We start from the raw sequence: 26,388 nt of genomic DNA, 5'->3' as shown, positions 1-26,388 counted from the left end.
TATCATTCTAACAGATTGTTATGGGTTGAATTATGTCCCCCCAAAAAATGTGTTATAAATCATTTGAACCCACCAGGTACTCCACAGGAGAAGATGAGATAAATTACAGTTGAAGCCCTGCTAGAAAACAAGAGCAGCATACACCACTGCACAGCAACCAAATGTCTTGTCCATTGGATTCTATGCAGAATCAGAAATTGCGGTAGCTGGCTCAAAGGTGGGAGCCAAGCAAGCAGCTTTAAATGTGTGTCTCCACAGTCCTGCCGATAATTCAATCTCACACATCAGGCTTCTGAAAGGGCTCACTATGCCTCTTCCAATTCTCCCATTCCAGGGCATCAACCCATAATTTCTCCCGTTCCAATTATGGTTCCAGACCACCCAAATTAAAAAACTTCCGGTCTCTTCCAGTTTCGCTTAATTGGCCATAACAAAACAAGTTAGAACCAGGTCGATGTAATGACTAGGATTAGAATTAGGATGAGGAGGATAAGTTTCCAGAATACCTAAGATCTGTAATTTTTCCCATTCTGGTTATGGTTCCAGTTCACCCAAACTTTAAAAATTAAATTTAAAAAATAAAACAGGTTTGAGATCCTGATCCTAGCTACACCAAATCCCTAAAATTACATCTAGCACTAATGCTAAACCTCATCCTAATCCTAAACTACTCATTCAATAACCCCACCCCTCACCCTCACCCTAGCTCTGTCCCTTATCTCTAACCCTCACCCTAATCCTAGTTTACTCCATTCCTAAACATACCACAAATGCTAATTCTAACCAACACGCTAGCTCTCTCTCTACCCCTAACCCTAAACCCTCGCTCTAACCTTAACCCTATCTCTACCCCTATTCCTAAACCACATCCTAGCCCTACCCTAATCCTAGCTCTACCCCATCCCCAACCCACACCCTAACCCTAGCTTTACCTCTACCCCGACCATCTCCCTAACCCTAAACCCTCGCTCTAACCTTAACCCTATCTCTACCCCTATTCCTAAACCACATCCTAGCCCTACCCTAATCCTAGCTCTACCCCATCCCCAACCCACACCCTAACCCTAGCTTTACCTCTACCCCGACCATCTCCCTAACCCTAATCCTAGCTCTACCTCATTCCTAACACTATCCGTTATACCTAGCCTTCACCCTAGCCATAGCTCTATCCCATCCCTCACCCTGACCCTCACAATAGCACTACACCTATCCCTAACCCTACCCCCTAGTCCAAGTGCTAATCCTAATCCTCACCCTAACCCTAACATAACCCCTATTTCTCACTCTCACCCTAGCCGTAGCGCTACCCTTATCCCTAACCCTCATCCTACTACAAATTCTAACACTAACCCTAACCCAATTCCTAACACTAACACTAGACCTAGCCCTAATCTTAACACTAACCCTAAACCTATCCCTTACCCTACCCCTAACTCTAATCTACCCCGTGGGACTGACCAGGCGGGAGGGCCAGGTGGGCACTCATGCTCCATTTACCATCTCCCCACCTGACCGCTAACAGCTCACCTGTCAGCCCAGAAAGGTGTTTGAGATCCTGGTCCTGGGGTGTCAGGTGGGGGTTTACTGACAGGGCAGGGGCAGGGTGAGGGCCCAGGGCCACTGACCTTATAAACATGCCTCCAGTTCTTGCCGTGGTCATTGAGACGCTTCCAGATCATGCTCATGATCTCAGAGAAGGCAACGACGTTGTAGGTGAGGTCGGCGATCTCTGACATGAGGGAGCTGGACGGGCCCCAGGGGTCGTTGCTCGTGGCCTCACGGACCTTGATCTCTGCCTCCGAGTAGTTGTGGACAATGTTCTTCATCTGGCGCCGCAACGACGAGGTCGACATGGTGCCTGGCAGCAAGGGTGTCGAGATGACGGTGCAAGTGGAGGACAGGGGCCGCAGCAGGGGTGGTCAATCACTGCATCTGAGGAGGAGAGGAGAGGCCCTTTGGAAAGAGACTGGGCTCCCCACGGCCCCCGAGGTAGAGAACGCATCCCTAACTGTGGCCTAGAAGGCTCCGTCCCTCATTAACTGCTCTGTCTTAAAGTGCCGCCATTGCCATTCACCTTTCAGTTCCTCAAACTTGCCCGGCTCCTTCCTGCCTTAGCACCCCTGCTGGGCAAGGCAGAATATGTGCTGGGAGAATGCAGGCTTGGGGGGCAGCCACGTACCAGCCATTCAACCCTGGGTGGGCTGATGGGCTTCCACATCTCAGTTTTCTCCCCTGTGAAATGGGGTGTCACATGATGACCCAGGGAACTGAAAGAAGCTGGTGCAGGGAAAGCACCCCATGAACATCGGCCGGGGTCATCCAACCATGCATCCTGCTCACAGCTCTTCCTCTCCTTCTCTGAGGCCTCCTACTCACACACACACACACACACACACACACATACACCCCCGCCTAGGGCTCCACTTAAACTTCCCTTCCTAGATCCACACGCCGGCACCAGGGTTGCCATTCCTTGAGCCTTGTTGGCAGACTCTGCTGCCCTCATTACTCTACACCTACTTGTCTGATTCTGTGACTAAGGCTGGCCCTCATGACTCTACGCCTACTTGTCTGATTCCATGACTAAGGTTGGCTCATGCACCCTGTGGGGGCAGAGACCATGGTTGTCTGGATGTGGCTTTTCCCAAGAGAGGCCGGCCCGGAAGTGACATTCAATGACCGGTCAAGGCAAGAAAGGAAAGAGGGAGGGCAGGAAAGGCCTCTGGAGCAATGGGGGTAGAGGAGGCAGGAACTCAGGGCAAAAAAAGGACACCCGGGATAGTGGGCCACTGAAGAGAATACAAAGCTGGGCAGCGAAAGGATGGGGGAACATCAGGGGAACCCTGCGTCCCAAAGGTGTGAGAAGCTGAAGATCCAGGCGAAGAGAGATAAGGAGTACAACAGCCCCACTGACTGGGTCCTATCTGTGTGCCAGCCCGAGAGAACATTATCTCATTTAACACATTTGTTGTCTCATTTAACACTGCTGCATACAGCATGTCAAGACTACAAATGAGGGGCCCGGGCTCGTGAAAGTTAAACAATTCAACCAAGGTCACACCCCAGGATCAGGGCAGCATAGGGATAAATACCTAGGCCCACCTCCAAAACATATACTGCTCACATTTAAATTTACTGACACTAAATTAAGAGGGCAGTGGTGGTTCAGGATTCTCACCTTCCATGCAGGAGGTGCGGGTTCAATTCCTGGTCAATACACCTCATGCATAGCTACCAGCCATCTGCCAGTGGAGGCTTGCAAGTTGCTGTGACGCTGAGGAGGCTTCAGCAGAGCTTCCAGACTAAGATGGACTAAGAAAGCCCTGGCAATATACTACTGAAACAGGCCAACATACACCCTGTGGGTCACAACAGTCTGATCTCATGTGTGTGGGGTCACCATGAGCCAAGGGCCAGCTCGACATCAGCTGACAACAACATTAAACTAACCTGGGCTGAGATGAGTGCCACAAGAACAAAAGGAAGGGAATCAAACAAATGATAATGATGATAATGTCGTTGTCGTGTGTCATCGAGCTGATTACAACTCAGAGTGACCCTACAGGAGAGAACAGAACTGCCCCATAAGGTTTCCAAGACTATAAAACTTTATGGAAGCAGACTGCCACATTTTTCTCCTGCAGAGCCTAGTGGATTTGAACTGCTGACCTTTCAGTTAGCAGCCAAGTTTTTAATCACGCGCCACTAGGACTCCTTATGATGATGACACTAAGCACTTACGTGGTTCTTACCTTGTTCCAGGCATTTTCCTAAGTGCTTTATACACACTAGCCCAGGTAATCCTTCCAACAAGCCCAGGATTCACAGCCACTTACAGGGGAGGACAGAGAGAGGAAACGCCCTTTCCCAGGGGCACACAAGTCATCCCCACAAACCTGGATCCCGAGCAGGCTCTGAGCAGCTACTGATGGACAGGTGCTGAGCCCCACAACAACGTAAGTCCCCAGGGCCATGGGGATGAATAAAACAGGCTGGCCCTTGCCTTTGAACTCAGGCCAGAGAGCCAGGCACTCGGAGATAGATGTAAATAGTTGACAAGAGACAGCCAGGGCCCAAGACAGCCAGACACATGAAGACTAAGAGAAAAAGTGACAAAGGCAGATTAGGGGATGACAGAACAGAAACTGAGAGAGACAAGCAGAGAGCGGGAGTCCCGCAGACACAATGAGATGAGCAAAGACACAACAAGAAACAGGGAAAGACAATGAGTGACGAAGGCAGGGAAATGAGAAAAAACAGGCCCTAGAACAGAAACAGGCAGTGACTTGGGGCAGAGAAGGCCCAAGAAAATTAGGATATAATGGAAAGTGTGTGGAATTTAGATCCAAATTTTGGCACATAAGCTATAGCAGAGCAGCCTCCTCGAGAGGGAGTTTGTTCAACTCCATAATGAGGAAAAGAATCTCTACCTGGCAGGCTAGTTGATTAAATACTATGGGTACATAAAGTGCTTGGCTCCAGGCCCCACAGATAGGAGGCGCTCAATAATGCTGGTTGCTATTATTATCAGAGAAAAAAACAAAAAACCTTTCCAGAAGGGTGGCATCCGAAGATGCATTAACAGCGTGTATTTATCTAAAGCGCGTCCGGAAAAGCACACATCTCGTGCATCAAAGCTAAGATTTTAGATCTTGCTTAGAATGAGGCTTGGTCTTTCAAATTTAAGCTGATTCGAAGAAAAATATCAGGGGCAGTACGGGCAAATACAATATAACAGAAACTACTAAGGCATACTAAATGGAACAGAAAATCTACACAAGCTTCCAGTTAATTACACACTGTCTACCTGCCAGGCAGTGTTCTAGGTGCTTCACAAGCACCGCCTCAACTAACATGCACAGGGACCCTATCATGTGGGAGCTACTGTTACTCCCATTTCAAAGACTAGGAAACTGAGGTTTACGGATAAAAGAAAACACCTGTCAAAATACCATCAACTAGCAAGCAGTAGGGTCTCAGATTCCAGAGTCGGGGATCTTAACCACCACATTCCAGTCTCAGGAAACTAGGTGGGAATGGGGAGAGTCAGATCCTAGCTAGACTCGTGGACGGGGACTTTGGGACTGGAAGTGGTGGTACAGGGGGCAAAAGTGAGAAGTGAAGACAGGAAGAGAAAGAGAAGCCCTAGAGGCAAGAGGATCTAGAAGAGGGCTGGGGACACCTGGGGAGCTGAAGTCACGGAAACTCCCAGAGAGAAATATTGGCAGTCACACAGAGATAAGACAGACACACAGGGACGTCGAGAACACCAAAGCCGACACAGAGACCGACCACCACGGAAGCACACACTGAAGCCGAGAAAAGAGGCAGACGGTGACAGACAGGAGATCAGGCCGGCCGAGGAGAAGACGAAAAGACAAACACAGGGACCCGGACGCGGAGACGCAAAGGCGGCAGAGACGACCAGACCCGAGAACGGACAGCCAGCCTGTCCCGAGGCCCGGCGAAGTCCGCGCGCCGCCGCCCAGGCCCGGGCCGCGGCGCCTGCCGCCTTCCAAGCTGACCCCGCGCCCCGAGCCCGCGCTCACCTCGGCCCCTCACGACGGGCTCCGGGGGGTCATGACGGTCAGCCCCCCTGCCCCCGCTTGGCTTCGGTGTCGCGGGGCGCGCGGCGGGCGACGCAGGCGGAGGCGCGCTCGGACGCACGCGCGGACGCTCCGGAGACCGCACGCCGACCGCCCCGCCGCCCCGGCGCCCGGGAGGGGGCGCGGAGAGCCGGGCCAGGGGAGCGGAGCCGCTCAGTAGTCGGGAAGCAACCGAAGGTGACGGACCGGAAGCGGAAATGGCCGCGTCACCCGCCCTCGACGCGCCTGCGCAGTCGCTGCTACCCGCGTACAATCCGCACTTCCTCTGCGCGGCCTCTTGCGCCCGTCGCTAGGCGCAGCTGACCTCACTTCCGCTCGCCGCTGCGGCCGCGAGGTGGGGTGCACGGGCCTCGCGGACTGTGCAGACGGTTACGCCCCGCAGGCTCAAGTTGGCGTCCGAGAGGGGGCTGAGTGCGCCCCCGCTTGTCCTAGCCCCACAGCCACGCCCCGCCGCCAGGTGCCATTAGGCCTCGACCTCCCGAGGCCGCCCGCTGCCCCGCGGGGCCCCAAGGCCAGTCCGCGGCACGCTTGCATGCTCACTGCTCTCTGAGACACGCTCTATACCCGACGCTTTACAGACAGGTACGGGCTAGGGATCATGGGTCAGGGACAGCTTGCTCCCGTCCCCCGCAGGAATCCCCGGCAAGCACCCCAGTTTGCCAAGAGGAACCCCCCTGAAAAGGGTTAGACAGACCAGACACAGAGCAGCTCCATAAGTAAAATACAACAAAATGTTTAATGAGCAAATTCGTCTTAGCAAATATGAAACTGCCACAGAGAGTAGGAGGGGGATAGGGGCCACAGGGTTGGGAACAGGTCTGGCTAAGACTAAAGAGGAGAGAATCAACTACATAAGAAACCAGGGAGCGACCAGAAAGGGCCAGAGGCCAAGAGGGCAGGAACTGTGGTCCTGGAAAGGGGCTGGACACTGGGGGCCGGACAACAAAATTCAAAAGTTTGGCCATAAAATATAAACACGCTATGTTCCTACCAAGGGGAAGAGGAGGGGAAGGTACAAGGGAGGAAGAGAGGCTTTGTGGGGAGGGGCGTGGGGGTCCTAACCCGCCCTGTGTGCACCCATCCCCATCCCAATCCTGCCCTCTGTGTCTTCGGGCGCGTGTGTCTGTGGGCGCTGGGCGCATGTGTACACTTCCCCATCCCCCCGCCCCCACCCCACCCCAATCGCTGCCATTCCAGTTGCTGCCGGCTGTCACTCGGCTGTCACTCCTCTGCCCATCGTCTTCAGAGGGGGAAAAGAGGGGGGCGGGAAGGGAGGAAGCCCCCCTGCCAGCCCTGGCCCTGCCTTCCCCCGGCCGCCTCTACCAGAAGTCCCGGCGGTGGTAAGAGTCGGGGTCACAGTATTTTGTGACAACCACTCTGTTGGCGAACTTGCGGCCCGTCAGGCCCTGCATGGCTTTCTGGCAGTCAAACACGGAGGTGAACTCCACAAAGATCTGTGGAAACAACAGGCAGGTATGAAGGCCAGACAGAAGAACAGGTGGGCACACTCCTAGCAACCCACAAGAACACAAACCCAGCACTCAGGACAGAGGGCTCAGCAGGAAGAAGGGCCTGCACAGAGGCGGCCTTGGTGCAGGTGTGGGGCGTTTACTCCAAGTTCCTTCAGAGCCCCCAGGAACAAGAGACTGCACAGCAGAGGCATCAGTGAGAGAACAGCCACACAAGGGACACACCAGCTCCCAGAGGCCGAGAGCAACAGCGCTGAGGTCTACTCTGCATAGACACTGGGAGGCACTCCCCAAGTCACTCCCAGGGCCAGGTTCTCCCTCAGACAACAGATAGAGGAAGGGACGCTCAGAAATTAGGAACAATAACCTTCAGAGCCAGAGTGGAAGGAGAGCTGAGACAGAAGAGAAAGCCACGTTAAAAAACTAAACTGCCTGATCTACTAACGCTTCTAACACCAGTTTACAGGAAACTGGAGGGGCAGGCGGAGGGATGCGATACAATGGGCTTAATCCAAAACATGGAACGTTCTGTAGGACAAATGGAAACCCTGAAGGCATAATGGTTAAGAGCTACGGCTGCTAACCAAAAAGTCAGCAGTTAGATCCACCACCAGGTGCTCCTCGGAATCCCTATGGGACAGTTCTACTCTCTCCTATAGGGTCGCTATGAGTCAGAACTGACTCGATGGCAATGGGAGGGATAGGACAAATGACCCTGTTTCCTCAACAAATAAAACTGCTTGACCAAAAAAAAAAGGGGGGCGGCGGGTAGAACTGGTAGAAATTAGGAGAAACTGTAACCAAGTATAAGGTGAGGCCCTTGTTTGGATCTCTGCAGAAACTAGCTGTAAAAACACATTAGACAGGGACATGAACATGGAATGACTAAATACGAAGGAATCCATGTTAATGTTGTTCAAATAAATGGTGTCATGGTTTCATTAAAATAAGCAGTGTTTCTCAGCCTGGGCTAATATTGTCCCCCAGGATGGGACACTAAGCAGTTACAACTGGGGGCAGGGGTGCTATTGGCTTCTACTGTGCAGAGGCCAGGGCCACTGTTCACCATCCTGAAATGTGCAGCATGTTCCCACCACAGAGAATGAGCCCACCTGAAATGTCACTAGTTGAGAAATTAACCTACTGAAGTATTTCAAGTAACGGTAGGTACAATACTGTCATATTTTCTCTCTACTTTTATGCATGTTTGAAAAGGTCCACAATAAAGTTTCAAAACAGCAGGGGGCAAGAGGTAGTTACTGCTTATGTAGAAATGAGTTGCAGTTTAGAGAGATAGAAAAAGCATACTGATTAAGGGAAGGGATAATTACGAAGCCAATTAATGTAGTTTTTGTCAAGTTACATAACTGTAAGAAGTTGAGCTGGCGAAATTGTGATATATTTACAATGACAAGAGAAAAAACAAAAATTGGCTGCTGAAGCTGCTTATATATTCAACGAACCACCTCAAGGAATTTGGTTCCTGGGTTTAGTGGTTTAGGGTCATGGTTTCATGAGACATCCCAGTTATTTGCCCTATAAATGTTATTTGATGCTTCTGTTCTGCCTCCTAGCTCACTGCATAATGCCCGGGGTCTTAAAAGCTTGCCAGCAACCATCCAAGGCACAACTGGTCTCTATTCTCTCGGAGCAAAAGAGGTAAAAAGAAAAGTCAGGAATAGGAGGCATAAATGCAATGTGTAGCTACCTGCTTCCATGAACAACTGCCTCCCTTGCCAGTTACAATTCAGTGACTTCTCAGAAGTGCTGCAGAGTTCTGGGCTACTATCAGTGAACATTTTGACCAAAGATTCCATAAAAGAATCCTAATCAAAAAGGTGAAAATGCAGAACAGAATGTCAAATTCTCAGGGACTACAGATTTTCTGGTGCAACGGAGGGTAGATGAATCCCTGAAAACTACTGCCCTGAGGCAAACTATCAACCTTAAACCTAAAATCATCTTAAAACCAAACAACAATTTAGCTTAACTAGTTAAAAAAAAAAAAGTCTGCCTTGAGAATTATACTCTTTTAACAACTATCTGTATCTTTAACCATCTGTATCTGATCAAAGTGGCAACTGCAACTCAAAAGATTAGATAGGAACCTTAGGGGACAGTGAATTTATGTTAATGGGAGAGGAACAACTCTCCCATTAACATGGGTGAGAATGGTTGCACAACCCAAAGAATGTAATCACTGAACTTTAAGTGTAGGAACAGTTGAATTGGTGTATGTTTTGCCATGTATATTCTCAACAACAGAATTAATTTAAAATAGTAACAGGAAATGCAGTACCAATGAAGACAAGAAGAAAAGGCTAAAATTTTAAAAATCTATTATGGGATCAAATTGACAACTTGAAAGATAGGACACTTAGGGGGCAGTGAGTTCACATTAATGGGAGAACTCCGAAGAGGGTGAGAATGCTGCACAAGAATGTAATCAACACCACTGAACTGTACATGTAAAAATTGTTAAACTGGTATATGTTCTGCTATACATATTCTCAACAACACAAATTATATTTAAACAAAACAGGTTGGCAATGCCAGAGCCTGGGGTTCCTCCTTTCCTGCTTCCCACCAGTGCTCGCTCAGCCCCTACTTTGAGCCAGGCTCCATTCTAGACACCAGACCACAACCTGGAGCAGCCCTGACAAGAACCCTCCAGGACTCCGGCCATTTATACCACACCCAGTGAGAAGGGGGCAAGAAAGCAGCCGAAAGAGGCTACTATCTTCCTCCTCCATGAGTGCACAGAGCCGGGACAATGGGACTCCAGGGGCTCCACCCATGCCTGTGTGGCCTGTGACCTCTCTGTACCCACACCTCCTCCTGTAGCAGGGACTGGCTGCAACCCCAGACAGATCAGGGAGCACTGCTGTGAGAACAGTCACATATGCAATATGCACAGCTCAGGCAGGGCAACGAGCACAGAGTGGACACCAGTGAGTTTGCAGCTTCTAAAACTTCACAAAGCACCCAAGGTTCAGAGAAGTGTCACCTACACAAGATGACGTAAAGCAGCAGCAGCAGAGCCAGGTTCTGCACCAAGGTGACCTCTATACAGAGTCCAAGGTTCATGGCCACAACGCTGTATGCCCAACTGCCTGCTAACATGGCTATCCACCAAGGGGGCCCCAGTGGGCCACACACCTCTCAGCTCCCCAGAATCTCCCTGGAGCCATGCCCAGAGGGGGCACTCAGTAGTGATGGTGGTGGGGGGTGTGTGTGTGAGACACACATGTGGGGAGATGCATGCCCAAACGAAGGCACACATGAGGACACACACATGGGCACAGGGACGGGTACACAGAGGAACACGTGCTCATGAGGTACAGATACACATGTGGGAACACACACACACACTAGGGGACACACACAGGTAGACCCATGAGGACACACACACACGGAGCAACAGGCACACACAAGGACATGCATGCCAAGCCCCTGGCTGCCCTGACCTTTCCACAGCCGGGCACCTCAACGCCGTCCACGGGCCGAGGAATCTCAATGGACTTGACAAGCCCATACTTGCTGCACTCGTCACGCACATCCTCCACAATCTCCTCATACTCCTCATCATCCAACAGCTCCTCGGGCAGCACCATGTTCATGAGACACAGCACCTCAGTCGGGTGGCCGCCCATCTGCACCTGGGAGCTCATGAGCCCCGGCACTTGCAGGGTTACCGGCGTCTGGTTGATCGTGCTCTGTGGGGGGAGACAGATGTCACAGGGGGCCCACCACACCCCCCGCCCCGGCCTCCCTCTCTAAAGGCCCGGACCAGCTCTCCCTCCGCTCACCCTGCACCCTCGCAGACACCCATGCGGGTGGACCGCCCACACCACAGGGAGAGCCTGCACCCCACCTCCCACACTGCATCCCTCTGGCCCGGCTCGCCCCGGGGGTCCCTCTAGCCAATGGAAGATGACGTGCCGGGAGGCTCACCAGCGTGGCATTCTTGGCACCCACGCTCGCCCGCTGGACGAGCAGTTTCTTGTCCCCCAGCTGCATCCCGTTCAGCCCTGCAATGGCCTGTGTGGAGGGGGGTGAGCCACGGGAGCGGGGTGGTCAGGGGCTGGTCCCAGTACTTCCCCCCAACAAGCCCCAATACCCCAGAACGCAGGGCACTGGTGGGCAAGAGGGCAGGCACAGGGATTTAAGAGCTTGGAAAGAGCCAGAGTCAGGGGAAGCAGCACATGAGGCCTGGGTTTAAGCCATCACATGAGTGGTCGTGCCTCCGCTGAGCCTTTGCTCACTCAGCAGCTTCCCCAACCCCAAGGGCCCACCTCCAGGTGGCCTCCCCCACCGTTCCCATGAAAGAGGAGCTCAGTTTGAACGGCAGCATAGGGCAGGGACCCAGGACTCACCTGGTCTGTGACGTTGATGTCCACGTACTCACAGAAGGCGTAGCCCTTAGAGAGCCCTGTGGCGCTGTCCTTGACCAGGTTGAAGGCCTTCAGAGGCCCAAATGAGGTCAACAGCTCCTTCACCTACAGCAGAATGCAGACACAATGGCCGTCAGGGCAAGGGCAAGGGCAGGGGTGGAGCAGGGGGACAGAAAGGAGAAGAGAGGCTCACCTGGTCATCATTCAGGTAGTTGGGTAAGCCCCCAATGAAGAGCTTGTGAGCAGAGTCAGGGACTACAGTGGACACAACTCCTAAGGGGAGAGAAGGGGTGGACTCAATTCCCAGCACAAGGTCAATACCCACACACTTGGGGGGAGTCCAAAGGAGGAGACCCTGCCCTCTCCACATACAAAAAGCCGTCAAGGACCCTGGCAATCCAGCACCAACCAATCACACCTACCATGGGGTGGAACAAGTGTCTATCCATAACCTGAAGTCTAACCAGGAGCCTGGGAAACATCACATGACAAACCACCCCTGAAATGTTAGCAGGTGACACACAGACCCTCTCTCAGTGGCAGAAGAGGCACTGCCCAGAAACCTCAGATCAGTAGCACCCCTCAGAGCACCTGGTGGCCCATATGAGGCAGCCTGGCAGAAACAGGTCCAACCCCAAGGTCACAGAATCCCAAGGTAACACCCCAAGCCTGCCACTTGCCAAGTCGCTGGGTGACCTTGGCAGGTCACTCTGGCTCTGGACCTGCTTTTTTCTCATCCTACTGGCAAGGGATCACAAGGACACATACGCCCTTCTTCATCCTTCAGGCCTCAGCCCTTAGAGCCCTTTCCTGATGACTCCCAATTGAAATTAAGCCTTCTTGCTAAATCTCTCAGCCCTTTTTCTTCATGGTACTGTACCAATGATGAAGAAAGCCCCAAGGAGGTATTCTCAGGGCTCTGTCATCTGTGACACCAGAGAACCATCCCTCACAGAGCTCTCCTGAAGAGGAGCCAGGCACTGCTCAAGAGGCTCAAACAGCACCCTCATGTGAGCTGTGTCATCACAGGTGGTGACTGCTTCAATGACTTTGGTGGTCTGTGCTCACTGTTGGCGCTCTCCCTGCATAGAAAGCAGGCCTCCAACACCCAGGACTCGCCATCTCGCTCACCACTCCACACCCAAAGCCCAGAAGTGACTGGCACCACCGGCCACACAATGCTGAATAAGAGAGGGTGCGACCACCCACATGCTGGCCCAAACCCAGCACTCACTGCACTCCAGCCCTTCTCTTTCACCCTCCCTCTCTCATACACATGCACATCCACCCACCAGGTTGCATAACCCACTGCCCCACAGGCATCACCAAATGTGCTTAACTCTGGGAAATATCCAGCCAGGTGTGACATATGCAAGCCCGCACACAGTCTGTACCACCCTTGGGTTCCAACGGACCCCCATCCATCTGGCCGTGCATCCCGCTACCTACAGACTGCCCTGCCTCTGCCACCACAGCTGCACAGAGGGGTGGCCCCCATCCCACCTGTCCTGAGCCTCAGAGAGGAACACGTACAGTAGGATAATGGGAGATGCTTCAGAACTGAGCACTGCACCCACAATAGGGGAGAAAAGAATCCCTCCTCCTGCCCCCCTCCCCAGCTCAATTAGCCCCAGTGCACCCCCTCCCACTACCAGCTCCTCCAGGCCACACTGACATGGCCCCTTCTGAGCACCCCAGCTGGCACCAACAGCCCAAGCCGAGCCACATCAGTGTGGGCTGTGAGAATTTCCAAACCACAGGAGAGGCCAGACTTGAGAGAGTTATCCAGCAGATGCCTAACAGGATAGGGGGCTCACGACAAGCATAGACTGCAGGCCAGAAAACATGTCAAACTCTATGTGTTAATTCAGTCTTTCAAAGCCTCTACCAACAACATGAAAATCAGTAAACTGAAACATGGAGATTAAGGACTATGTGAGGTTACAAAGTAAGCGGCTTCCAGGGCCCACACTGAAAGCACCATGGCTACACAGACGGCTCTGACAGGCTAAGGGTTGCCATGGGGACTATCCCTGTCCAGCTGGCCTGAGGCTCAGAGACTCGACCTCTGCCATGCCTGACCCCTGAGTACACGAGGGCAGAGCTGAGGGGCAAATCCTTATTCCTGAGCACTGGGCTGCACCTTCAGTGGGGCAGCAAGGTGGTCAAGAGCTCATGATAGAGCCTGGGTTCAAGGACTGGCCTGATGCTTTAAGGGTCCCCTGGGCCTGGTCTCATCTGCAGAGGAGGAGATGCTAGCGTCCACAGTGAGGGCTTCAAAGGGCAATGGTTCAGGTCAAGCACCCACTAACCCAGGGCCTCAGGACAGGCAAACTGCCCTCAACAAGAGCTAAAGGACAGGAGGTCAGAAATGGTGGCCACTGTTACACTGCTAACAGTTTTAACAGAACCTCCTCTCTCAGGCTCAGGTTCCTTGGTAATCAAGGAGGAGGGTTGAGCCCTGCTTATAGCCCACTGTGGAGAGCCCAGTCCTCGACAGCACAAGTCACTGCCTGACCATGTAGCACCCTGGGTGCACAGATGGACTCTGGAGCCAGAGAGGGTAGGGCTCTCCTCCTAACCGTCCCAAAGCTTCTTCCTTAATTAATGGCAGAATGGGGAGATGCCACCCCCTCACAGGGCAGTTTGACCCTGTGGTCTGGCGTCAAACCTGGACCACCTCACTGCCTGACACAGCAGACAGCTCCCCACCCACCAGGTCACTGCTTCACACATCTGTCCTCTTAACAAGTCTTCCCTGGTGCATTTTGCAGGACCGATCCCTCTGAAGTGCCCTCCTCCCCGCAAGTACCCAGCACCCTAACAGGCTTTTCTTGTGCCCCCAAGGTGCCACCTCACTAGGCAGCAAGGCCAGGACTGCCCCATGTGCCACCATGTCCCTAGCCCCTAACCCCAGCCCTGGTACCACAAAACCAGTCCTGCCCCAGAACTCGAGTAGTGTGCCTGGCATGGGGCAGGCGCCTAAGGCGAAAGTAAACTTGGAGATTGATTCAGAGAAAGTGCCCTCTTAAAGGAGCCCTGATGACTGAATTGTTAAAAGCTTGGCTGCTAACTGAAAAGTCAGTGGTTCGAACCCCGCAGCAGCTCTGAGGGAGAAAGATCTGGTATGGCCATCTGGTCGGGTAAAAATTACAGCTTAGAAAATCCTATGGGTAGCTAACTAACAAACTGGTTCGAACAATAATGAGTATCAACATTAGCTACCACGCTCTTTTTAAAAAATGATCTTTGAGACCAAACGGTCAACAATTACTTGAAAACAAAAAAGAGAACATTACAGAGTAAACCAGAATGGAAATAACGAATCTATTCCAGGACTGTGAAGAGTACAACCAATATCAACAAACAACTTGTGTAGAAATAGCTGAATGAGAGCCTAAAGCGGTGTGTAAACCTTCACCAAAAACATGTTATTTAAAAATAAAAAAAAAAATCTATGGTTAAATTCTACTGTTATATATGGTTGGTATTAAAATTGACTTGATAGCACCAACAACAGCGCCCTCTTGCCCAAAAACACAGCTCTGGTTCTTCCTGCTCCTTGGCTCCATCTCCTTTCTGTATTTCTTGTTTCAGAAGTACCTACTGGGAGCCTGTAGCAACACTGAACAGCCAAGCTTGACTGTGGCAGCCTCATCTTGTTCCCAGCTTCAGGGAGAATGCATTTCATACCTCATCCCTTTGTACGATACTTGTTTAGTTACAGGTCAGTGTGCTTCTATCAACGTAAAACATCTTCCTTCCAGTTTCCCGAATTGGCCTTTTTTTTTTTTTTTCAATCAACAGTGTCTGCTGAATTTTATCAAATACCTTTTTTTTGTGGCGGGGCGGGGGGCTTGGTGGGGAGACCAAAACACCAGTTTTACTACTGGTACATAAATGCTTAACCTCCAGCCAGAATCATGCATCCTGTAAGCCCCAACCCCCAGAACCGAATTCATCAACACAGTCAAGGCCACACTGGACACCAGGCCTCTTTGTACAAGAAGATCCCGGAGAGAAAAGAAAAACGAATGACTTCTCTACCACTTAATCGAAGCAAGGGATCTCTCCGGAAAAGGGCCTGCGATGAAGGGAAGATGGTCAAAAGAATCTACCAGGCTCCATTCCCACCAGGAGAAAGGTAGGCGTGCAGGAGGCAGTGGTAGTAGTGTTTGAGTGGGCTCTGGGGCCAAACTACGAGCTCAGGACAGTGGATGCCAACTCTTAACGTCGTGACCTTGAACAAGTTACTCATTGCTCTACACCTGAGTTTCCTCCACTCCGAGAGAGGTACAACAGTATTTACTACAGCAGGAACCAGCTAACTTTTTCTGCAAACGGTCAGATGCTACATATTTTCAGCTACAGTCTCTATTGCAACTACTCAACTTCGCCACTATGGCGTGAAAGCAGGCTGTGACAAATGGGCATGACCATATGCCAACAACACTTCATTTACAAAAGCAGGCAGTTGGCCAGGATTTGGTCCCTGGGTGGAAACTGGCTGACCCTTGTACTGCAGAACTGCTACAAAGATTAAAAAATAATCCATACAGGGCACAGAGAACGGTACCTAAATAGAATAAGCACGCAAATGGTTAAGTCAGTCATATATTACAAACTGCTTAAAACAAACAGCAGCACGAGGAAAATATTCTGTAGCTAGGTCTGGGAAATGGCTGAAACCGTACGATTGAATTACAGCATGTCAACACACACTATACCTCAATTTTTTTCAAACATACACTAAATTTCCAAAGCATTACAACGAACAAAGTCAGGGAACCAAGCCCTGAGTCCTGAAATGAGCATCAAGGTGTTTCCCTCTCTAGGTATCGATGTCTTGAACCTTATGAAGAGCTGACTCCATCTCTAAAGGATCCTTCAGGGATAAGCTTCAACCAGCAAAACCACATGTTCCCCAAGCTCCAAGGTGCCTGGCTGGCTCCACCCCAGCACACAGAGCACACTAGTGCTCACCCGGCCTCTGCCTGGAGCCCGGGGCCACATGTGCTGTGCTATGGCCACCCGAGGATTGTTATAACACCTGTAAAAAAAAAAGTTATCTCATGGCATGTGGGAATTAAATGATGTTCAAAGATCGGTACCCTTAAAGGCTATACTAGCAGCACAAAGCCAGGCCCACACGTTGACTATCGTCTGTTACTGTTTTCATGATACGATGGCAAAACAGAACTGTCCTGACAAAGACCATAAAGCTAAAAATAAGTGCTACCTGGCCTTTCAGGAAAACTGTGCACCAACCCATCGATTGTACGATCCACCCATCAGGCCTGTGGGGAATGGGCCCAGAGAACAGGATTCTAGAGAAACGCAGGAAGGCAAACACATGACTATCCACACGCCAGATCCCAAGTCAGGAGCTCTGCTGACTCCACGCTTGCACACACACACACATGCCCACACACATGCCCACTCGCACACGTGTTCACGCACACACACACATCCTCACACTCATGTGTGCTCTCATAGTAATGCACTGACCTCCCTCACTTCTGAGGAGACTGAGGCCCAGAAAGATCACATCAATGTCCAAGGTACCAGAACCAGAAAGCCACAGACCAGGTTCAAGACCTCGAATGCCAGCCACCTTACCTCCTGCAACTCCTCCAGCCTAGTCCTGGCCCTGCCACTCAGCCCCAGGCATCACGTCTGCGAAGGGGGAAAAACCCCCAACTCACAAAGCTCTTCGGAAGCACTGCTTTCTAGGGAGCTTCAACCAGGCTACAGACGGGAAGGGTGGGCCACAGAGACAGCACCGAGAGACACAGGGGCCTGTGTGCACGTCCCCACTCACCAGGCACATAAACAGAGGGGTTCTCCGACATGCCCGGCAGTGGCTGGTAGTCGTGAGGTCTGCGGATCTTCAGTGATTGGCCCTGGAAAATGATGCCATCGAAGGCCATAGCCTGGGTAGTCTCATCTACTGAGCGGAACTGAAAAAGAAAGTAGAATGGTAAGGGGCATGCGGCCAGAGGCCACGCAGGCCACCTCTACCCCGCAAGGCCTCTGAGAGCAGGGTTTCCTCTTTCCTTCACTTGGGTAGATATTCAAAAAGCAGGGCCTTTATGGAAGGCCTCATACAGGGCATAGGGAGAACCAAGCAGCCACAATTCTTGCCTTTAAGAGTCCACACTCCACCAACAATGATGGACTATGATAGCGCTACAAAGGGAAAAAGGGCTGAGAGAGCATAACAAGGGGCAGCTCACTGAAATGGAGAGATAACGATGTTCAGAAAGGCTTTTCTGATAAAGTGGCATTTAAATTGAAACCCATAGCAGGGCTGCTCAGAGTATGGCCCACCCACTGCCGCTGGACCACAACGAGAAGCACAGAAAGGGACGTGAGCGTTTAGAAACTTCTACAGCACCCCGACACTGCCTCATCAAAGTTTAAGTCCACAAAAAGCTGAAAACCAAACACCACAACCACCATGGTCCTTTCCAAGTTTGAGAAACAGAGCAGACAGAGCAGAGCGGTTGACCCTGCTCTGGCTGGCACAGGGCATGTCCCAGGAAGACCAGTGCGACCGGAGTGTAAAAAGCTGGGGTAGAGCGGCCGGGAAGGGGCTGGAAAGGTCGGTGGAAGCCGAGTAGGCCCCCAGAGAGCAAAGGGAGAACAAACTCCATCTGTGCCTCGCAAAGCTCACTGTGGCAACAAAGTGCAAAATGGGTCACGGAGGGACCGCGTGGGGAAACAGGCAAGTGATGGAGCTGGAGTCAGGGACACAGCAGCTGGGAAGACCCAGCCCACCCAAGGGGTGCCTCACACAGCACCCCTAATGTGCCTAGCTCACCTCCAAAAAGGCAAAATTCTTGTCCTGGTTGATCTGCACAGCCAAGACCGGGTTGCCAGGGGCCTGGGTCAGCCCCCCCAGGCGCATCTGAGCGTTGAAAAAGTCCATCATGGCCTCCTGCAGAGGGAAGAGGAGACAGGGAGGGGCGGGGAAGGGAGGTGGAGAGAGGAGGGGAAGGGTGAGAGAGGGAGACACAGAGGGGTGTGGGGGCAAGGGGAGAGGGGTGGGGAAGGGAGGGGAGCAAGTGGAGTATGGTGGGGACGGGTGAGGAGATCAATAGTGGAAACAAAAACAAGAGGGAAATGAGAAATAAGGAGGGCACAGCGGCCAGAGACGGCAAGGGGACAGGAGGGGGGCAGATGGGGGAGACAAGAGAGAAGGCGAGGCGAGAGCCAGAAGCCCCACAATCCGGGGGAAGGAGAAAAACGTTATAAAAAGAAGAACGAAAACACAGTGACGTTAGCAACAGAAAAGACAAAACAGATATCAAACACACAGACAATGAGAAAATGAAACACACAGGAAAAAAAACATCCAGGGGACACACAAAGAAAGACAGAGAGACAAACAGCAAGAAAAAAGAGACAAGCAGCCAGAAACCGAGAGAGAACGAGGGTCAGAGATGAAGAGATGGCAGACAAAAAGAATACCCAGAGAGGAACAGACAGGAGAGAGGAGGCCAGAGCAGGCGAGGAGGTGGGAGAGGAGGGTGGGGCGGGAGGGGAGGAGAGAAGAGTGATGTGGAGGGATCTGGCCCTGGAGTCCGGGGGCTGGTTTATCAAATGTAGCAAAGTGCAGGTTGAGAAAGTCAGAATGGACCTTACTTGCCTTCGACGATGGTAGCAAACTTTTTGTTGCTACGAGGGATCTCAGCCCCACAATATTTCACTTTAAAGAGAAATGGAAACAACTCTTTGATCTCGGGATTCTCGGGGGGGTGCCATAGGAAGGGTAGGGGAGAGGGGAGGGGGAAGGAGAGGGGGGAAGGGGAGGGAGGAGGTCGGGGGGCGATCAAAAATCACAGAGCAGCGACCACGGGAGGGTGTGGGAGAGGATGGGGACAGGCGGCAGAGAAGGAGAGGCGTGTCAGAGAAACACGAAGGGCAGCGTGCGTCTATGTCTGTGTGCACTGTGTCTGCGTCTCCCTCTCTGTCTCTCTCCGGTGGGTGGGCACCTTATGTGTGTGCTTGAGCCCTGGGCAGCTGCAGTAGGTTGGGGGAGGGCAGACGGGGAAAGGGGGAAGAGGAGGGAGGGAGAGGGCCACCCCCAGCCCGGCCCCTGGCTGGCTCAACTCCATCGGTCCGTCTGGGAGGGGGCCGGGGGGTCTTGCAGGAGCAGAGTCTGACCCGTGCAGGTTGGGAGGAGGGAATCCAGGGAGGTAGGATGGGGTAGGGGAGCCAGGGAGAGGGGAAGGCCAGGAGGAGGGCAGTACCTCAGTGATGCCAAAGGGGATGTTGCCCACGTAGAGGCGCCGGGCCTGTCTGGTCATCTGGCTGCCGACCACGGGCACCGGTGTTGGGGTCACGGCCAGGCCGTCAGGGGTCATGGTGGGGAGGAGGGCAGTGGCCGGAATTTGACCCGCAGCTTGAAAAAGGTAGAACAGCATTAAACAATAGCTGGGCACCCTGGGGCACCAGTTCAGGACCACCCCTGCACTCCCTAAGAACTCTCATTCTCAACTTAAAGCTCCCCCAGACCCAGCTCAGGGAGTGCAGCTTCTCCCAAAAGCCACCATCCTCCCAAGCACGGCCCTCGGCATTCCCCCCAACATGGCACTCTGCCCCAGCCTGGGCAAGGAAGATTCTTGTCCAGCCAACAGTAGCCAATGCCGCGACATCTCCCCTTGTGGCAGTCACCCTCTCCTCCAATGGGGGCTTCCATGGGGTGGAAGCAGGGTCATCAAAGGTTTGAATCTCATCTCCCCCAAGACTGAAGTCTCATTCCTCAACCTCCTTAAGCACCCACATGGGGCTCTTCCCTTGTCAGGCCTCCTCTGCTGCCAAGAGGACCTGCTCCCAAAAGGCCTACCTTGCATGGCCTTGTACTGCATGGGGGTGATGTGCTCAAAGCCAGGGGGTGGCACGTCCCAATATTTGCGGACCTTCTTCTTCTTCTCATGACGAGGAGAACGACTGGGGAGGGGGAGGGGAAAGCGGGGTGGGGCACCCTCAGTCTGACCAAAGCAGGCCTGTGTGTGCCCAGGTTACTCCTCAGCTCCCGCCCCACCCCCAACCATGGTCAGCTCAGCTCTCTCAAGGAAAGGGAGGGTCAGGGCTTGGCCTGGGCCTCTGGGGTGGGGGGGTGCCAGACTCCAGGTAGTAAGGTCCTCCCCAGTGTTCTGGGATTGGGCAGGATGGGGCAGGGCAGAGGAGTATGGGGTGAGGAGGTGAAGTGGGGGCATCAGGGCAGAAGGGACAGGTAAGAGAAGCTCACATCAATCCACCGTGCTCCTCTTTAGCGCCTCTGGTCAAAGGTTTGCTGGGGGTGGGAGGGAAAGGTATGGGGAAGGGTGACTGGGGACCCTTGTCTTCCCCACACACCACAACCCCCAAGGACACTGAGTCCCAGGGTGAGGGCAGGACCAAGGTGAGCAAGCAGCAAGCAGGCCCCCCTCAGCCCTGCCATTCCTCCCGAAACACTCCCACCCTGGAAAAGAAAAAATGATGACAAGAATAAGAAAAACAAAGACAAACCATGTTCTAGTTGAAAGACTGAAGCAAAGCCAAAAAAAGGACTCCACCCCTCCTGCCCTTCCACACCCAAGAGAACGAGAACAGAGAAAGAAGTCCAGGAAGGGAAGAGACGTTAGAGCAACAGAAAACCATCCCACAACTAGAAAGCAAGCCAGGCTGGAAACACTGCCCACCCCAGGAACGCTGGGTGGGCATCGAGGCAGAAACCAACCCCCCCCACCGAAGACAGTCCCAGACCGAAAACAAGGGGGATCAGAAACAGATGGAAACAGAGCAGCCCTCACGGAGAAGAGACAGAATCCCTCCTTGTCACCAGGCTCCTCTCTAACAAAGAACCTTCTACCCCCAACAACCCAAGAGCACCCCCAATAGAGAAGCTAAGAGAAAAACACAGAGAAGAAAACTGAGCTGAAAACAAATCACAGCAGATAAATCCCCCACTGAACACAGAATAAAGAACAGGCACCCCAGAAGCCTGTCCCCCATCTCCAGTGCCAAGGGCTGCCTCAGCCACCCCCCACGCCCTGATACCTTCGCCGCCGCCGGTCCCGGGAGGCGCTCCGCTGGTCCCGGTTGCGCCGATCACGGCTCCGGCTCCTGCGCTTGCGATCCCGGCTTCTCGAACGGCTGTGGCTGCGCTTCCGGTGCCGGTTCTCTTTGTCCCGCTCTGCGAGAGGAGGGGAGAGGGGAGGTGCTGAGGCCCAGCCCCCTGCCCCCCGCAAGCCCACACTGACGCCTTGATGTCCTGGAAGGCCATCCCAAGTGATGGAGGGAAATAAGCAGGCTTTCCAGTCCACAGCAGCCCAGAAGCATCTGGGATATGAGATATCTAAAGGTGCTCCCCTGGCAGAAAAAACAGAGGAGGCTGGCTCCTGGTCCCCTGGAGAGTGAGGGCCTGACGCCAGGGGTGTCCCTGAGAGGGGGAGGGCTAGACGTTGGGGATTCAGAGACCCAATGGCATTTTCCTGAAGGCACCCAATGACCTCTCAGGAGAGACCTCTACAGCCAGCTGGCACCCATGGTGCTGCCCGTCTGTGCAGTACCAGGCTGGATCTGATACCCCGGGGAAGCAGGGAAATTTAAGCCTGTCCCTTCCCAGCCAGGTAAATAATACAGGAGGCAGTCTCCTGTCTCCAGGCTCTTCTTTCAGAATCTGCACAGGAGAGGGAGAAGAGGAGCATGCCCGGCCCACTGCCCACCCACTGAACCCCACACCACCCACCTCCTCCGGCTGTACTCTCACTGCCTGAGCCAAGGACAGGAGGCACTGGGGTGGCAGCTGTGTTTCCCACAGCTCACGAAGGGGCGCAGACCTCTCCACCAGAGGACCCCAACCCCTATCTGCCTCCCACAGGTGGGTTGTCAGAGGACATCCCCCCTCCAACAGAGAACAGGGACAAGAGAATAGCAGCAGAAACAGGGCCCGGCCTTGCCATTTAAACCACAGAAACCTCTGTTCCCAACAGACCCTTTACTCTCTAGAATGGTATATGGGTCCTTCCAGGTGGAGGCTGACCACCCGCACCCTTGATCCCACAGGGGGAAAGCAAGGCACAGCATGGAGAAGAAGTGCAGGAGCCACAAGGCCAGGAGCCCAGGAGAGAGGCAGCAAGAGCTCCCAACTAACTCTCTGCCGCTGCACAGATGGGGAGGAGAAGACTAAGGAGCACCACCAGACTCTACCTCCTTTATTCAAAGACGCCAAGATTTCTAAATCACTCCCCAGACAGGGAAAGAAAAAAAACTCACGTAAACACACAGTAAGTTTTAACATGCATCTCCCAAGAGTGGCAATTTCTGGAGATGTGAGAAGAAAAAGGTCATGAGAAGAGAAGGTCAAAGTGCACTTTAGCCTCACCTGTCACATCTCGTCTCGCACGTTTTTCCGATACGATTAAAAACAACTTTTTTGCAAAAGCATCTCAGTTTCAGAATCACTAAAGCTCAGAAGACACACACACCTTAAAAACAAAACCAGGGAGTGTCATCAAGATACTTCCTGAAACCAGGATCTGTGCTATAGGGTTCTGTTTGCAGCACTACCGTTTTGGAAAACATGCCTAGACTCCTATCACAAATCAGGAAATAAAGCCAAGCAACAGAGAAATGGAGAGACTTGAATTTCAAACTAGGCCACTCTCCCTGATGCTGGTCAGGCAGGACATACCAGAGCCGGCCCTAACCAGGAGGTAACCTCTTCAGAATCCACATCCCCAAAAAAAATCAAAGCCTGGAATTGGAAAGAGGAATTAGGGGGCCAGCCAGTAGCACATCGAGCACACAGGCATGGTCCTGGGCACCGAGTGGCGTTTCGGCCTGGCTCTGGGCCTGTGGCCTCCACGCTAGTCAAATAGGCAGGCTGGAAGCCCCCAGAACCTTTTCTGCTTCAAAGGCTCTGAACCAGGCGAGCAGAGACAAAGATATTCACAGAAGAAGCAGTGCGGCCTGCTAGGTATTTAAAATACAGATAAGAAAAATTAACTCCTTGGACAGAGACAAATACACAAGGCAATGCCTGAAACCTAGAAACTTAGACTAGTAACAGAAAAAAAGACCTCCAGACAGAGCCACTCGCGGGCAGAGCCCTTTCAAGAACAGAAAAGGAGCTGCCTTTATCCAAAATGCTCTGTGCAGTGCTGGTGTGTGGGCAGCTCCACCAAGCTGGCAGAAGAGGCAGGTCCGAGGGCCTGGCCTCTTGGCCCCAGTGAGGACACCCTGGGAAATCCAAGAAGCATGTCTTTGAGAGCCTTAAGGAACAGCTCAATCAGCTCCACTACATGGCCAGAGTGATGTGGAACCAACACACGCAGCCAACCGAGCTCAGAGCCAATGTCGGCTTTTCTGCTCATCAACCCTATAAGATCACACAAAAGTGACTTCACCCCGAGACTCTTTCTCTTCTTCTACCCAATTACTCCACCCAAACTGTTGTGAAGACTTGACAGAACAGCATCTAGAAAGCACCCTTCCCCTACCCTTCCCAACTCTGACATTCCCTCGTAAGCCGAAGTCCTGAGAATGATTTCACAATAACCAGTATCACTTCTTGGGCATGTGCCAGACACTTCACATGTTACCCCACTTAATCCTACCTCTGCCTCTGACCAAGAAATATCTAGGAAAAATTTTTAAGTTCTCTGTGCCTCAGCTTCCCCTTCTCAGGAGAAAGAAATAACTTCCACCTCGCAGATGTCTTAGAACGATCTAATAAAAAAAAAAAATCACACAAAAAGCTTAATCTGATACGTTGCAAACACTCGTGCTTAACTACTATTACTATCTTCCTTTTCAATTCTCTAAACCCAAAGCAGAAAAATAAAATCGCTAACACCAAGTCAACTCCAACTCACAGCAACCCTATTAGACGAAACAGAACTGCCCCATACGATTTCCAACGTTTAAAATCTTCACAGAAGAAAAATGGCACATTTTTGTCCCAGAGTGGCTGGTGGGTTCAAACCGCTGATCATTTGGTTAGCAGCCAAGCGCTTCAACCTAGTGACAGAAAGACAGTAGCCGGTGTAAAAATGATTAAAAATCAAGTTACAAATGTACTAAAACTCCACAGCTACTAAACAACGAAATGGGTATTTGAAAACCCCAGTGTGATCAACTCCAAAGCCTATGGTTTCAAGCAGTATATCAAGACATACAGATAAGGAGACACCCCGCAGACACTCAACAAACGTTACATCTTCCCCAGCCCTGTCTCCTAACTCAGCCACCCCTCTATCCGAGTCTAGCCTGGAGTCAGAGGAGAGCGTACGAACCTCCTATTCACTCCTTCAAAGAATGGCAGCACGAAAAACGAATTCCAACTAGGCAACTTAAGTCTGAAGCACCAAGAGACCAACGTCCCCACACCTTCCCTGGGCCTCGATGTCTTCACTCACAAAAACAGGTACGCAAAAATAACATAAAAAAAAAAAACAAACCTAATCACTCTCCTGAGCCTGGCATTCTTCAAGTCCCTAGGCAGGTAAGCGTAGTCACATGCTGTTCTGACCCACCGCGATCATCGATCCTCAACACCAATTCTCACCAGCACCTGGGAGATAGATGCCTTCCCCCCACCCTCTCCACCAGCTCCTCATGGGCCAGGTCCCCATTACACCCTCGAGGCTTCAGTTTCCTCATCTCTACGTTGAAACACTTTACGAAGCTGACTCTAGGTACCCCAAGTTTGGAATAAATTAGAATTTTGACTCTGTCTCAACACGGAAAGAAATAAACAAACATCCCACGTTACGACTGTCAGGACTAATCCAAGAGGGACACGCGAAAAAAAAGTATTTAGACTCAAAAAATGCTTCATTCTTCCTCTTCTTTGACGAAGGAGCAAATATAAAGCACGTCCGTCCTAGGGACCCCACGACCAAAGGCGGGGACACCAACACCCCGGCACAGCGGCTCCCAGAAACCCGCACACGAGGGGAGCAAGAGAGGCTTGCTGCCGCCATACGCCGCCGAGATTCTCGCACATGGGGCCCGCGACGCCGCTGCTCTGCCCTCCTCCACGTGAGACAGGGAACAGGGTTGCGGGCCTCACAACCGCCATTTTGGAAACAAAGGGGGCGTGGAGACAAGGCCATGGACCCGACCGGAAGCGGAAGTGCCAAGACAGCGGGAGAAAAAGCAGGCATTACAAGACTCAAACTAAATTCCGAAAGGAAAAAAAGAGGGGGGGCGTCAGGATACCGAGAGAGCTCGCGCCCCGGTCCCCCGCGCCACCTCCGACGGGGACCTCGTGGGGCCCGGGGACAGGAGACACGGCGCGCATGCGTCACGGGCCCGCGCTCCGCCGCTCCCTTCCCCGCGCCGCGCGCGCAACGGAACGCCGGGAGGGATCACGTGGGCCAGGAGCGCGCCGCGGAACGAGGGGGGAGAGTGGGGGATGGCGCCGTGCGGCACTGAGAGGAGGGGGGAAGAAAGGAGAGAAAATGGCGGGTGAAGGCGAGGAAAGCGAAAACCCGCCCCGACCGCCGCCCCAAGCCCCCAGCGTCCTCACCTTGTTTATTCTCGTTGAGCTGTCGCTCGAACTCGTCGAAGTCCGACATGCTGAGGAGGCCGCGTAGGGCCCTGTACAGCTCTCGCCTTGCCTTGCTGCCTGCCCGCTCCGGCCGCTCGGCTACTTCCGCCGCTTGCTTCGGCTACTTCCGGCCACCGCCGGCGCTTCACCGCCTCCTACCTAAGCAAGCCCGCGGTGCCCCGCCCAGGCTCCGCCCCCTCGTCCCGCCCCCTCGCCCGCCCGCCAGCCCTCGAGCTGTCCCTCCCCCAACCCGAGGCCTTGCTCCGTCTGGGGCCGGGAAGCGGCGGCTTCGGCTTTTCCGGAAACACACGAAACGAGGGTTTCGTCGGCTTCGCAGATTCTCGTAATTTTCCGGAGATTAGCTCCTCAACGTT

General features: G+C 52.7%; 2 protein-coding genes across 6 annotated transcripts in view; both read right to left on the bottom strand.

Moving 5' to 3' along the window:
• The window catches only part of EPN1 (epsin 1), a 36,178-nt gene extending 30,497 nt beyond the window's left edge, over positions 1-5,681 (bottom strand). For all 4 annotated transcript variants that reach the window (XM_010586626.2, XM_003406873.4, XM_010586627.2 and 1 more), the window contains exons 1-2: positions 5,550-5,681; positions 1,626-1,932 (exon numbers count right to left, since the gene is read on the bottom strand). In XM_010586626.2, the coding sequence (XP_010584928.1) occupies positions 1,626-1,853 (228 nt within the window). In that variant the 5' untranslated portion in view covers positions 1,854-1,932; positions 5,550-5,681. The remainder of the gene's footprint in view (positions 1-1,625; positions 1,933-5,549) is intronic.
• Positions 5,682-6,323: 642 nt separating this feature from the next.
• U2AF2 (U2 small nuclear RNA auxiliary factor 2) lies at positions 6,324-26,185 on the bottom strand. 2 transcript variants are annotated; one of them, XM_064294292.1, is made up of 12 exons: positions 25,994-26,185; positions 21,517-21,652; positions 20,726-20,770; positions 20,321-20,424; positions 19,725-19,876; positions 18,293-18,409; positions 17,291-17,429; positions 11,663-11,742; positions 11,452-11,574; positions 11,018-11,116; positions 10,543-10,791; positions 6,324-7,060 (listed from the first exon to the last, which is right to left on the bottom strand). In XM_064294292.1, the coding sequence occupies exons 1-12, from the start codon at positions 26,040-26,042 to the stop codon at positions 6,926-6,928; spliced, it is 1,428 nt and encodes a 475-aa protein (XP_064150362.1). In that variant the 5' UTR covers positions 26,043-26,185; the 3' UTR covers positions 6,324-6,925. The 2 variants fall into 2 exon arrangements, with proteins under 2 accessions (XP_064150362.1, XP_003406920.2); XM_003406872.4 differs by having other exon boundaries at positions 11,030-11,116; positions 25,994-26,184.
• Between the last annotated feature and the right edge of the window lie 203 nt (positions 26,186-26,388).

This window comes from Loxodonta africana, chromosome 11 (assembly GCF_030014295.1).
Source record: "Loxodonta africana isolate mLoxAfr1 chromosome 11, mLoxAfr1.hap2, whole genome shotgun sequence".
In the NCBI taxonomy this organism is placed as follows: Eukaryota; Metazoa; Chordata; class Mammalia; order Proboscidea; family Elephantidae; genus Loxodonta; species Loxodonta africana.
Note: the sequence above shows the minus strand (reverse complement) of the source record. Positions and strands in the feature narration are given on the sequence as shown.

Bases quoted from the DNA above. Each gene is read 5' to 3' on its own strand.
- U2AF2 (XM_064294292.1), bottom strand. From the start codon at position 26,042: ATGTCGGACTTCGACGAGTTCGAGCGACAGCTCAACGAGAATAAACAA. The intron at 21,653-25,993 runs GTGAGGACGCTG...CTCCTCTCGCAG, and splicing joins GCTCAACGAGAATAAACAAG to AGCGGGACAAAGAGAACCGG. The intron at 20,425-20,725 runs GTGAGCTTCTCT...CCCCCTCCCCAG, and splicing joins GAGGAGCACGGTGGATTGAT to TCGTTCTCCTCGTCATGAGA.